Below are 13,790 nucleotides of genomic sequence, written 5' to 3' on the forward strand. Positions count from 1 at the left end.
TACTTGAGCTAGGGAGTTTGGACAAGATGTCCCTTCCATCCTCAACCAGTCTGTGATTGTCATTTCCAAAATTATAGAGAAGGTTCTACTGAATAAAGAGACCCCCAGATCTGTCTTCTGAACAGTGTAAGGATAAGTCAGCTGAGGTGGATAACAACAAACTGAAATGCATCAGTTGGAGAGATCAAATAAAGAGACCATCAACAAAGACTTGTCTTCTTCATTTGGAGCAAGTTTTTTCTGGGTAATTCAGTCTGAGAGTTATGGAGTTCCAGAAGCGGCTCTTTCTTTGTCAAGCCAGTACTAAAAATAGTGAGGCTTGCTATCAGTGCTGACATACAAGTCCTTCCTCTGTCCTCATTCCCCTGTCTTTCACTCTCCTTGCTCTGCTGAGTACTCCTTGTGTTTACAAAGCTACTAGAGTCTGACCTCAACCTGAAATGCTCTGGCAAAGTCTTCAAAGTATGAGATTTTTCTCATGGAATTACTTGCCAAAAGACATGACATATCTTAAACAGATATTTGGGACACTTGAAGACTCAGTGTTTTACTTGAGAGTACTACAATGACAGCCCTTCTGACCTCATAGAAGTTTGCTTTAGAACTGGTGTGGTAGAAGCCATGGTATGAAAAATGTCTCTTGGTGGAGAACAGACTCGAAAACCTCTCTATAGCATGTGGCAAGACAGGTGAAATAGGGATGAACACAGACTGTCCCCCGTTCTGAGAACCCCGCTTGAATAAATTTGGGGCTGAAAACTGGGTGTCTAAAAAATGCTGCAATCTATATTCACTGTTCCCTGCACAGTTACTTGACTTCCATTATTTCTGATAAAGCAAATTACTTGGAGCTCCTGAGATCTCTCCAGTTTTTCTTCTATTGTCTAAAACAAATCAGTAGTTTCCAATTACACACATATATTTGTGGAAATCACATTTTTTAGCTTCTTCATTTCAGGATACAGAAATTACTGACCAACGAACTTGAATAAAATGACAGGAAGAAAATTTCCTGAATACTTTCTGAAACAGAAATAACTTTTCATGAATATTCCTCATTAAGTTTATCAGTGCATGACACCAGTATTCAGTAACACACGTAGTCTGGCTGACCTCTACTTTCTGACATTTTCAGAAGTTAGTTTTATATGTCATACAAAGACATTTCAATTAAAACCAAGAAATAGCAAACCTAGAATACATTAAAATCACTTCTATGTAGTAAAGTCTTCTCAGATGACTCTTTAATATCTTCCCAAAACCACGATTCCCTCCTTTTAACTAGTTACTTTTAGACATTTGAAATGCATCTTGAATCACACATACTGGGGCTAGTTATATATATGCAATGCACATGATTGTAAATTATTACGTTTTAGCTTTGAAACATACTTTTTTTTTGGGAGGGGTGAAGGAGTTATAAGCCTGTACATATGAACACACAAGTAAGCACATTTATTTAATTTAAGAAAATCTATTCATTAATAATTAAATAATTACTTCAGAAGCTGCATGGCCTTTAATGAGTTTTTTACAAATCTAAAAGCAACTGAGAAGCTGGTATAATAAAAATAAAGGGCTATTCTTTTCCACTGTGTGTCCTCGCACACAGGGATTACACCATGATCACGTATATAGGTAGATACAGCCAGAGATTTCTTGACATTGTTCTTCTAAAATTGAAAGAAATGATAATTAAAAAACAATGCATACCCTTCTAAATAAAAATATATCAGGTTTATTTGGAAGTATTTTGGGTTTTGTGGCCGAGAAACAACTTGTAGTGAGAGACATGAATCTCCGAATCGCAATTCAAGCTTTTGCTTAAAGAAGAAAGAAACCAGTGAAATTTTTGCTTCCTTACTGATGTGTATTTACTAATATAGTAGTAGCAGCTTCAAATAAGGAATTCAGTTCGGAAAATGGGAGACAGAGAAGTGTTCATAGATTGCTTTATCTTTCCCTCTTTCTTGAATCAGCCCAATAAACCCTACCATTAGCAACATTTCTTTACCTAATTTAATTTTCAGAAAAAAGCCAGGTGTTTTTTTTCTGCTGGCAAAAGTTGCTTGGCAGAGTAGAAGTTGTACATACCATACCACATGCCATATAACTCAAGCCTTTTCAAATCCATTGTTGCTATTTAATGAAACAATTCTTTGCCTGTTTCAGCTTCACAAAACAAAGGAAACAGAATTATACCCATTGCCACGGAAATCTGTACCTCCGTTGCTTTTTTTCCTTGTAAAACAAAATGTATGGAAAACAACACCAAACAATATATGGGAACACATCACAGAAATACCATCATTTTACAAAGGATTCTACAAAATGTCTCAGGTAGTAGCAATTGCAACTTTTACCACTATATTCTACAAGGAATGATTAAGAATAATGAAGAGAAGAACCTTTGCTGATTTATCAATGGATTTTGAATCACAAAGACTGTAGAGATGTGCATTCTACAGCCAGTCATATGAAACCATATGAATCTTGCCTGGCAGCTGTCTTTATGGAAATAGATTCTGACAGACTGAATATGCTATGAGACTAGCAGCTTTTACCCTGAGACAGTCATAAGAAATAGAGAAATGGATGCTTCTGCCACAGCATGGAAAGTCTTCATTAATTCCTTGCTGCTGAATGCTGCAGAACTGAAATATTTTTGAAAAATCTCTTCCTGCAGTTGAGATGGAACAGTACTTCATTACATTTAACATCTTCATCACCAACGTGGGCAGTGGGACAGAACTGACTCTTAGCAAATTTGGGGATGACATTAAACCAGGGGGAATAGTCAAACACCCAGACAGGAAGGCTTTTATTCAGAGGCATTTCAGCAAAGCAGAGGGAAAGGCTGACAGGACTGTCATGAAGCTCAGCAATGAGAGATGTCAATGCTGCAACTGGGCCAGGGCAACTGCACACAAATACAATCTGGGGACTGACTTGCTAGATAAAAACTTTGCCAAAAGTAACTAACTGTCCTGGTGATAATGTGAATGACCAGCATATCTATGCAGTGATGGAGGCTAATGACACACTGGACCACATTAGCAAAAGCATGGCCAATATAACTGGAGAAGTCAAACTTCCTCCCTATTTGGCAATTGAGAAACTACATGGGGAAGCTTAGCTATGTTCACAAAGTCTTCAGGTCTGGGCCCAGGCACAAGAGAAACATCAAACTGGAGAGAGCCTAGCAAAGAACCTCTAAGAAGCAGAATGTGATCAGTGATGCTGGATTAAATTTCTAATGTTTATTCACCAAGAGAAAGCAAAGGCTAAAATAAATCTAAACCCATTTTTTTAATCTCTCTTCTGAAAAATATGTTGCAAAGAAGACTGGTACCAGAGATGCACAGTGAAAGGACAAGAGTCAACAGGTCATAGGCTATGGCAAGGGAAATTTGAGACAAACTTATGGAAAAAGTCCTTCACAGTGTGAACAGCCAAGTGCTGGAATGAGCACCCATATTCTGCATCACTGGGGGTATTCAAAACTTGACTGGACAAGACCCTGGCTAAATTTATCTAGTTTTGATGCTATACCTGCTTTGAACAGGCAACTGGTGAGCTGTCCACCTTTCCAATGACAGTATTTTTGATCCTTGCAATGCCTATTTTTAATCCTCCATTCAATAGATTTGAAAACTTGAGAGCTAATGAGATGTGCTGTGCCATCGAACCAAACTGACATTTTGCTGACTGTAGTAGCCACACATCTTTGTTTAACACAGCTACTGTGGTCAGTGAAATTATGCCAAACCAGCAGTACAGGGTCTACAGTCCCTACTACTTCTTAACAATTCTCCTCAGCTAGATTTCTGCACAGCTGATAAATAAAAAATAAATGCCATGGCTGGCATCATATAGCATAAGAACAGCAACCCACAGCTGAGAGAAAAAAAGAACATAACCAATCTCTATCTGGATAGGCTCTTATAAATACACATTGAAAGACTGCATGTACTTGCAGTACAGGAAAGTTTCTGCATATCAGATATGGCTTTTTAAGATGCTCAGTATCTCTTGTCTTCAGTCTAAACATAATCAGAGAAATGATAAATAATTTTCACGTTAAAATCCTTGTCATCTTTATAAAAAGGAACAGAAGTGGAGAGAAAACACAAAATTAAGGCACAGGGTGAACTTCACCTGATTTTTGTCCTACCAACAAGTACCTGATGAGGCAAAGCACAAAAAGCACAGGAGGGAATTACAAAATAACTTTAGAGCTCTTGTGAGAATTTTTGATCCCTTCTCAGATTATTAATTTTTATAATTCTCCTATTCTCTGAAAAGCACAGTGCCCCTCTGTAAATCATCAATAAAGAAGTTTTCTATTAATCAGAGACAAAGCCTTAACTATTCCCTTGAGTGATATAAAGAACTACTAAACAGAGTTACTGCAACAGAGGAAGGCCTTGCTTGACAAGAGACACAAAATGATGATATAATTCAAAAGACTAATGAAAACCATGTGAAAAATATCTTCAGAAGATCATTCCTCTGCGAGTAAGTAACTGACTATGATTCAGGATTTGTTTTGTTATTTTGTTTTTGTGCTGTGCCTAGCATACAGCTGATTATTCTATGACCTTGGGCAATTCATGTACAGCTGAGTTTGGCCTTAATCTTACTGTGCCTCATTTTACTCATTACTATTAATATTATAATAATACCTGTCTCCTGAGAGCACTGGATAACTTCATCAGCTATTATTTTTGCTAATAATAATAGAAGCTCTATAGTTGCTTCATTTTATAAGAAACAGTTTTCTGAAAATAGCAGATATGAGATTAATACTAAATTAAGCCCCCTGGTGAGGTGGTTTGAGGATTATTTTTTAGTAATACTTAAGTCAACTTAACCTGTTTCTCTGTTGAGAGAGTTCAATGACGTGAACCTACCAGCACAATTACACAAGCGATACAAAAGAAAACTTCCCTTCCATATTAAATGCTTCTCTGAGGTTAGTTAAGGAGAAGGCTGGGCTTCAGTCTGACTTGCAACAACCACCACCTAATTACAGCAGCTATTCCTAATTTATAGCTCATATCACCCACAGCATTTAGCAAGCAGAACTGCTAAAGAAATCATCAATTTTGTTTAGAGAAAAGTTCTTTGACTCTTAATTTCCAGCATTTCTGGAAACAAATATGAATTTTAGCCTGACAATAGCTTTCCAACTACTTTGTTTTCTCTGTAAACGTGCAGTATTTTGCAAAGCACAAGAACAGTGAAAAAAAAAATTACAAATTTGCTCATGTCACCAACCTTCAAATCCTTATATTGAAATGCAACTTTGTAAAGTTGAAATAAATGATATCTGACTTTTAAGAAATAGCTTTTTAGAAAGAGCCCAGAAATGTAGATAGGTGGCTACAGGGATTTTTAAAGTGCTTACATGCTAGATTCTCAGGAGGGTTTGCATCTTTGGATTCATTACCATGAAATCATCTTTGTCCTGTTGCATTCAAACAAGCTAACCAGACCACGGTGACTTAAATAGAATGTTCACAGTGCAGCCCAGCTGCATGCAAACATGTAACTGAGGTGAACAAAACAGGGAAAAGAGTGTTCATAGGTTTCATGTATGCAGCTTCAGGATGGATTCATAGGATGGAGCAGGCTCCATGCAGATAAAAAATTGCAGCATCTCACTTGTGAGACACCTATGTGAAGCTTTTAATATAAATTGTGGCTGAGCACATAGTTTATATTAGCAGGAAGGCAGATTTCAATCTGAGTCTTAGGTAGCATGATGAACAAATAGTTAAAAGAACATGGCAAGAGTATACAAAGTATTCCAGAAATTTTTAAGGAGAAAAGAATGAGAGTAATTTCTTGGTAAGGATGCCCATCCATGGCCTAAGGTACTTGGGATTAAGTCCATAGGAGAGATTTAGTGTACCCTTTTGCATTCAAGATCATCCAGCCCTATGGCTATGCATAAGAGAAATTTCAAAACTGTGTTAGACAAAGGAAGAATTTAATTTTTCCCATCATACTCTGAATGAAAATCCTCATGACTACTATCATTTTGAAAACATTCAGAACTCCAGGGCAAGTTTAGTTTCCAAACGGCAAAAAGGCATTAAAATTACATCACTAGCTTCCAAAATATTTGACACACTCTTATGTAAGGATTTCCCAGCTCTGCTCTCACCTACCCACACCACTTACCTACACACCCCACAAACCTTTATGTTGTCTGCAGTGTTTTTGACATGAAGAACAGCTCTGTCCCACCCCCATCACTTTGTAGGAGCAGCTGTACAAACCCTTCGTTGCCATAGGAAAGACTTTCCCTGTTCCATGGTTTCATTCAAATACACAGCAAAGCTCCAGGAATGCCAGCCACCTTGAGTTCCTTGGAGAATCTGGACTTTACACCTCATCTTTACACCTCTTGCTGACTGCAAGGTGCCATGTAGGGACACAATGCAACTCTGCAGTTCACAGAGCAGTAGGGGTAAAAAAGGTCTTGACTTGGTAACAAAAGGATAAATGGGAGACTAGTGGCCGTGGAAGTTTGAATTTCTTAGGATTTCTTTTAGAAAGTGAATGACACCATCTGCATAGTTTCTGAATACTGCTGCAGTACTTGGATGTGGCTAGTAGTTCCTGAAAAAATGCCAATAAAATAAGTCTACATTCAAGACAATATTTTCTTTAAAATCAGGAAATAAAAGAGGTCTAATTGAAAGAATAATTAACGGTCACCCAGTCTGAATATCCATAAATTTCCTGCTTTCTTATAAAGTGGTGAATGTTGAAAATAGATTTGCAATGCAAGTTTAGGGATTACTTCCTCCAAGTATACACAATTTTCTGAGCCTGAAGGTTAACAAAGACTCTGAAAAAATTCTAAAAAATATTCTCATAGAAATCAGAGTAAAGATTATATACTTGATGTCATTATATGGTTCAGTGAGTAATGAACCATGAATCTTATGGAAAATTACCGCTACATGTGGGAATTGGGTTTACAAAACTAAAACCAAAAAGTACACAGATTCCAACTTAAGAGAAAAAAACACAAAACAAATTCAAAATTCTTAGTGTTGTTAATCTTGGCAAAATTTATAGATAGTCTCAGACAGACTAACCACTGGAGTGTTCCACTGTCCCACTCCAGTGGAACACTGGAGTTTTCACTGTGTCAGGGGAGGCTTAGAGTGGACACTAGAGTTAGCATGTCTTTTCTGGGAGGATGGTCAAACATTGGAACAGACATTTCCTATAGAAGGAGTCAATATCTCAAGATGGTCAATGTTTAACAGGCATTTGGATAATGCCCTTAAAATTGTGCTTTAACTTTTGGTCAGCCCTGAAGAGATCAGGCAGTTGGACTATGTGACAATTGTAGATCCTTTCCAATAGAAATTCGAGAATTCCTATCCTATCCTATCCTATCCTATCCTATCCTATCCTATCCTATCCTATCCTATCCTATCCTATCCTATCCTATCCTATCCTATCCTATCCTCCCTATCACAGAAATAAGCTTCACAGAACTCATGAAAACCAAGTAAGCAACTCACCAGCTCTGTATTGCAATAAAGCAGCCAGGTTTTTACAGGGTTATAAAATTTCTAGGCACACATTATACAGCAACACCAACAGGTTTCAGGGAATTACAGAACAATATTCAGCTAAGTATGCATGAATAACTGACCTGAGGCTGTGCTTTAACTTGCATAAAGTACATGAGTTCATGAATCATCATATGTATTCAGAATCTCAGCACTTGAGCTTACACGTAATTTTGAAAGAGAAGAAAACATACTAAGAGACCAATGTGTCATGACATGGAAACGTCTTTGGATGAGCTGTAGAATTTTCTTCTCCTGTTTCTCCTTCAGGAATTGAATCAAACACACTTAGGCAGAATTACAACACAAAAATTTTGTTATACTAAGTAAATTACAGTGGTGAAATTAAGCCCAAAAGATATATAAAATGTATTTAGCTAAATATTCCATATATTCATATATTCAGCAGCATCCACTAGTATCTAGTAAGTTCCCCTACTTTACAACTTGAAATAGTAGGTGATAGGCACACTATTGCAAAAAGACATCAATAAAAACCGTAAACGAGTCAAAGCTCTGAAGATGCAGTGGCAAATGTCGAATACTTCAAATTGAAACCATCATGTTAAAATTTAGAATATTTGATGTGTTTGTTGATATTTGATGCTGTAATGTTTGATGAATATGCATTTAGCTCGTGACCAGGTTTGAAACAAGTAAAGATATAGTACAGACTCACAGAACAAAGAAAAATTAAAAGTTCACTAATTAACTCATGTTGTTATTTCCTCCAGCCTCCCAGTTGTTTTTCTTCTTGTTTCTAAGACAATTTACATTAATACTTTTTACTCTATTTACATTTTTATTACTACTGTGTCTGACAATACTGTAATTTATATTTATCAGACCAGTCTTGTTAAATACCTTCCTCATCCTGTTCCTTATAAGAAAAATAAAACTACTCTCAGTCTTATTTCTTATCTACCTTCCTCTTTGACATCTTCTTAAGTCCAGTTTCATTGTGTGATATTTGTCTTCTTTGGTACATTCATTGTTTCCTTGCTAATAATGTATTTAAAAAAAAATACATAAACTCATTGATATTATCTCTTTTTTTAAATAACAGAAATCTATCATGATGACTCTTTCACTTATATTAAGTTGAATTTTAAAGACAAGACTTGTAAATAATGAGACTAGAAATATACAGATGCAATGTTTCTTAAGGGTGTTTATCTTCTGGGAAATGTTAAAAAGATCACAATCTAAAATGGCTTTTAGCTCTGCTGTCTAAAGTAAAATAAATGTTATAGGAAACTTCCAAAGATAATAAGTTATGAAACTTGGGCCATTATAATTTATTCCTGCATTTATACTTCAGTCGTACTGATTTTTGATTAAGTTCAGCTGCCTAACATCAACTTCAGTGCTATCTTATTTAGGCTTATTGTTTTACATATTGTAAATTTTTATTCTTTTGAGAATACATAATAAGTTTTTACTGTCAGCTCTTGAAGGAAGTAATTGGTAGAGCTACAAAGGTATAAGTATTCCTCAGAATTCCTCCCTCACATATGTAGTATGTACAGCTCTTAACCTCCCATTTTCTACCCTTCAACAACAGTGAGCCCAGAAGCTACATTAGAAGTGTTTTCAGTGGAAGTTAAATGGCAGAAGATCAAAGCTGACATTAGAAATGAAAATCAGAGATTAAAATTCCAATGCCGTGTTGTCATCCTGGTGTAGAGGTTAGATAGGCAAGTGCAGCTGAAAACAACTGTTCATATGCTCATGTGTAAAAATATTGATTCTTTAAAAAAAGATCACCAAACCCAACATCATCTCCTGTTGGAAAGATGAGGATACTCAGTCTTCTTTTAGCTGAAGCACTTAGAGAGGATGAATTATTCTTTTACTTTCTCTCCTAAGGATAGGACAACTAAGAAGATCCAATAGTTTGCTGCTGTCTCTATAAGCCAATTCCATTTGGTGAACCTGAAGAAGCCTGCTCCTTTTAGGTAGGTAGGTTTTTTTTTTCTTTTTTTTTTGTTTGTTTGTTTGATTGTTTTTGTTTGGTTTTTTGTTTTGGTTTTTTTTTTTTTGGTCAAACTAGCAAACTGAATTGGCTCAGTTAGATAAGTAAGCCCCTCGGTTAAGAGAAAGGAAATGGAAGGAGCTTGCAGTCCAGTCTGGGGACTGGGGAGGGGTGATGGAGCTGGCTGTTAGAAACCCAGACATGCATCTTCCATGTTCAACATCTGACTAGAGCCACTGGGGAGGAATACAGGCCATTCCTGAGGCTTACACTTTTTTTTGCACAGTAATTTGAAGACAAACCATCCAAACAGACTTCTAAATGCTACAGAGAAAAATAACCCCACCCAAACAAACAAATAAGGGGTCAGAGGGCAGGGAGAAGGGGAGGGACAAAGGGAAAAAAAACAAGAAGTTTGTTCAGGTGATAAAAGGAAAGTTGCTGACACTCTCATGTGGGTAACACAATAGCACAAAATAAAAGCATGCAAACAGAAAGTCTGTCATTGTTCTTTTTAATTTGTTAGCTTGGAACTAAAATCACTAAAAACGACTGCAATATTGCTCTCTCTCCCACAGAACAACTCTGAAACAGAATTATCATCTGTATTACAGTGAACCATTGAAAAAGCAAAGACTGAAAAAAGTGAATATACAGGTAACAATTTCCCTGAAAAGAATTTCAATTTAAGTACTAGCATTGGCCCAAATTTTTTATTGTCCCAAACAAAGCAAGCATAAAACACTATCACTCTGCCAATGCGACATTTCAAATTCAATCAAGAAAACCACCTGAGCTAACTTAGATCAATGTCCACTTTGCTGAATTATTTGAATAAAATCCAGTCTACTTTGATCTCAGTAAAACCAATAACCAGCTCAAATCCACACTCATGCCAGTGACTACTGATCTCATATTTCAGGTCTTTCTTCCAGTGTTATAATTCAAAAGAAGATGAAAGTGTGCACATGACTGCCTCCTTAAACTGACCTGGCTTCTCCTGCTAGAGGTGGCAAAGAGGCAGATTTGGCACTGTACAAGCTGCTACCGAACATTTTTGCTTCCAGCCCATGCACTTTAAAAGGTAATAGGAAGAATTAATTTCCTTCTCATGTCTCTCTCTTATTAACAGTTATCCAGCATGTTGCTTGGCCCAAGCAAAAGATTTTTTAGCATAAAAATGAATTTATTGTTGCACATTCTGAAACAGAATTTTTGGATGGAGGGACTTCCATAAACAGAATAAATGTGTCCTGTGGCTCAGGCACAAGCCATACCTAAATACCTGCAATTGCCTAAAAGCACCATCTTTATTCTTCTGCCACAATTTTTTTCTGGGGTTTTGTTTAGTGTATTTTGTACTTTGGGTTTTTTTTTTCTGTTTTTGCATTTTCATGGTGATGTACTTTGTATATTTGCTTTGAAAGGTAATCATAATCTATGTAGTTTATCAAGGTTGCTCTGGTAAAAAAAATCACTTTAATTTCTTTTATAATCAGTATTCTTTCTTTTTACTACATTATACTACTTTTTAATATTAGATATTATAATCTGGCAAAAATTAAATGAAACTCCAGTGTGTTCATTACTTAAAACCTATTAACATTTAGGATGGAACATAAATATTCACAGGAGTCCTTTCTAAAAACTTATTTCCAATGACTGGAAGGAAGAAGTAATGATTACTGTTACCTACATTTTCTTTTTCTGAATTGTACAATAATGGATATAGCATTCACCTTTCTATACTTTAAAAAAATATCTCATATATATATATATATGTATGAGATAATTTTTTAAAGTATATATGTGTATATATATGTATATATATGTGTGTATATATGTATCTCTAAGATTTAATTCAACACAAACTTGAGCTGCTCATTATAGAAAGGGTCAGGAATGAGCAAAATCTAAGTACAGAACTACAGATAAAAAGATCAAATGTCAAGCTTTGGGAAGACCCACTAAATCTCTGATTTAAAATATTCTTTTTCTTGTATTTCAATTTCAGATCTCATGGAAAAAATACACATAGTTGTTTGGTGAAATTGTTGGAATGAGATACAATAGCACTTGATAAATGGAATGCAACATGTACTTAGTCTATTTGATATTTTAAATTTTGTTTCTAATATGAATAAAACTCAAATGTCCTAAAATGTTCAGCACCATCCCCGTCAGAAGCAGCATAGTTTCCTAAACCAAACGAACATTAGTTTATATCAGCTGAAGCACAAAATCAACAGGTTTTTCAGCCTCTTTTGCACAGCCCACAGCAGCCTATGTGAGCCTCTCCTGCTCTCCCTGTGCAGATCCCAGTGCGGCCTCGTCCAGGAGACAAGTACATCACACACAGCGTGGCTGATGAGTCATTTCTGTTTCTCAGCCTGCTCTCACTCAGAGTTTGATATTACGTACCATATGGCCACAGCCTTCATAAATATGGTTTCAATGAAGTCATCTGATGGCAGAATGGAAATGGCTTTGTAAAGCAGCAAAGCTGCTAATTGATGGGTGGAAGAGCTGAAAGCGATGGTTCTGTAAAAGGAAAATCTTGTATGATCCTGGTCTAAGCATTTAAGCATGAAAATGTTCTAATTTTTGTTACTGTGTAGACAGTTTAAAAGCAAACATATTATAAAATAATGATGAGTTTTTCCTTTTTTCCCCTGGTTCAATCATTTTCTGCCCAGCAGAATGCAGTGATTTTTTGCCAGCAGATCTAGTTCTTCACTAGCCTTCCATTTATTCTACCTTGTGTTGGACTTTCCAGCAATTGCTCCTTATTAATCTTGATTGTAAACTCTCCTCTTCCTGCATTTCCTGTCCAAAGTTTAGGCACCTCACCTATTACACAGAGGCTCCTACTTTGTCTATTTTTATGGAAAAATCCATTTTCTTTTTTCATAAAGCACCAAAACCAGGCCTTTTTTATGGCTTCCCAATTCAGGTTCTCAGAAATGCAAAGTCTGAGAAGAACATTTAACACAGCAGACTTTTGACATGGAAATCTTTTTCTAGTTTATTTTTCAGTGAATAAGGAAAATTGTGTCTCTGCCCACGGTGGGGGAAGTTGGGACCTAGATGATTTTTAAGATATAATTCCATCCCTTAACATTCTCTGATTGGTTCTCTGACTTCTCTGAGGAGGAATTAAGGAAAGTTGAACACTGGGGGTCTTAGGTTGGTCCTTGCAAAAGCCTTTGTCTCAGCAGAGTGAGAAAAGTATTTTGACATTGGTGGAAAGTGGGACATTAATCCATATAAGTCATGTTTGCCTGACTAGAGGCACATACAGTGTGGATGAGGAAAATAAGGAAATACTACAGTTATCCTGAAATTTTGTCTACAGAAGAAGATATGCAATCATGGTCATCTCAGAAGAAAAGCATGCAGGCTAGGTTCTCTGGCCTGAAAGTCATCTTTCCAGAACGACCATTAAAGACCATCTATACTTCTAAGCATAAAGGGAAAGCTTTTTTCTTGCTGTCTTAAAAGAACTCCAAATATTTCCACAGCAGTCACTTAAACACAACTTGTGCAAACTGGAAATTCTGAACGCAAAATAATAAAATCGCCCTATTGAACTCAATTGCATTGCTAGCTATAATGTAGGGGAAGTAATTTCTTTCAGGGGTTAAGAAAAACATGTATGCTGTCACCTAGAAGTGTTTATACTAGGTTTTTTTCCACCTGTGAGGCCATGAGGAGCAATTAAAACTCATTCATCAGTAGTCAACACAACAGCTAAAGGTTTAATCTTTGAGTAACAGAGCCAGAATTTCAGAGAAGATGAACATGCATCTCTTATCTAATGATATCCTCTATTCCAAAAAATCACACACACAAGATCATTGTACAGAACACACCAAGGATTCCTGGCCATGAAAGTACATAAATCTGAAAATCTGTTTTGTCTTAGCCACACAGATGAGACTATTGTTACAGTTGAATCCACCGACTTTCGTTTATTACCAATTTTTATATGTTTAAAGACTTTTGGTAAAAGGACCTTACCCTTGCCTTCTGCTCCATTTCCATCATTAATCTTTCATGCTGCTCAGCTATTGCCAATGTTGCAGAATGGACCTTCTGATATATCATTTCTCCTTCTCGTGTTTGAAAGGTGAACAGCCCTTCTCCTGTGTCACACATTCTGCAGGGAAAGAAGAGTATTGTGTAATTTTTACTTAGCTATAATAAAAAATACA

The 13,790-nt window shown here is 36.3% G+C and overlaps 1 protein-coding gene across 2 annotated transcripts in view; it reads right to left on the bottom strand.

Moving 5' to 3' along the window:
- Positions 1 to 13,790, bottom strand: part of DOK6 (docking protein 6) — a 246,983-nt gene that overhangs the window by 48,888 nt on the left and 184,305 nt on the right. For both annotated transcript variants that reach the window (XM_021530883.4, XM_085571881.1), the window contains exon 6: positions 13,597 to 13,735. In XM_021530883.4, the coding sequence (XP_021386558.1) occupies positions 13,597 to 13,735 (139 nt within the window). The remainder of the gene's footprint in view (positions 1 to 13,596; positions 13,736 to 13,790) is intronic.

This window comes from Lonchura striata, chromosome 2 (assembly GCF_050655825.1).
Source record: "Lonchura striata isolate lonStrDom1 chromosome 2, ASM5065582v1, whole genome shotgun sequence".
In the NCBI taxonomy this organism is placed as follows: domain Eukaryota; kingdom Metazoa; phylum Chordata; class Aves; order Passeriformes; family Estrildidae; genus Lonchura; species Lonchura striata.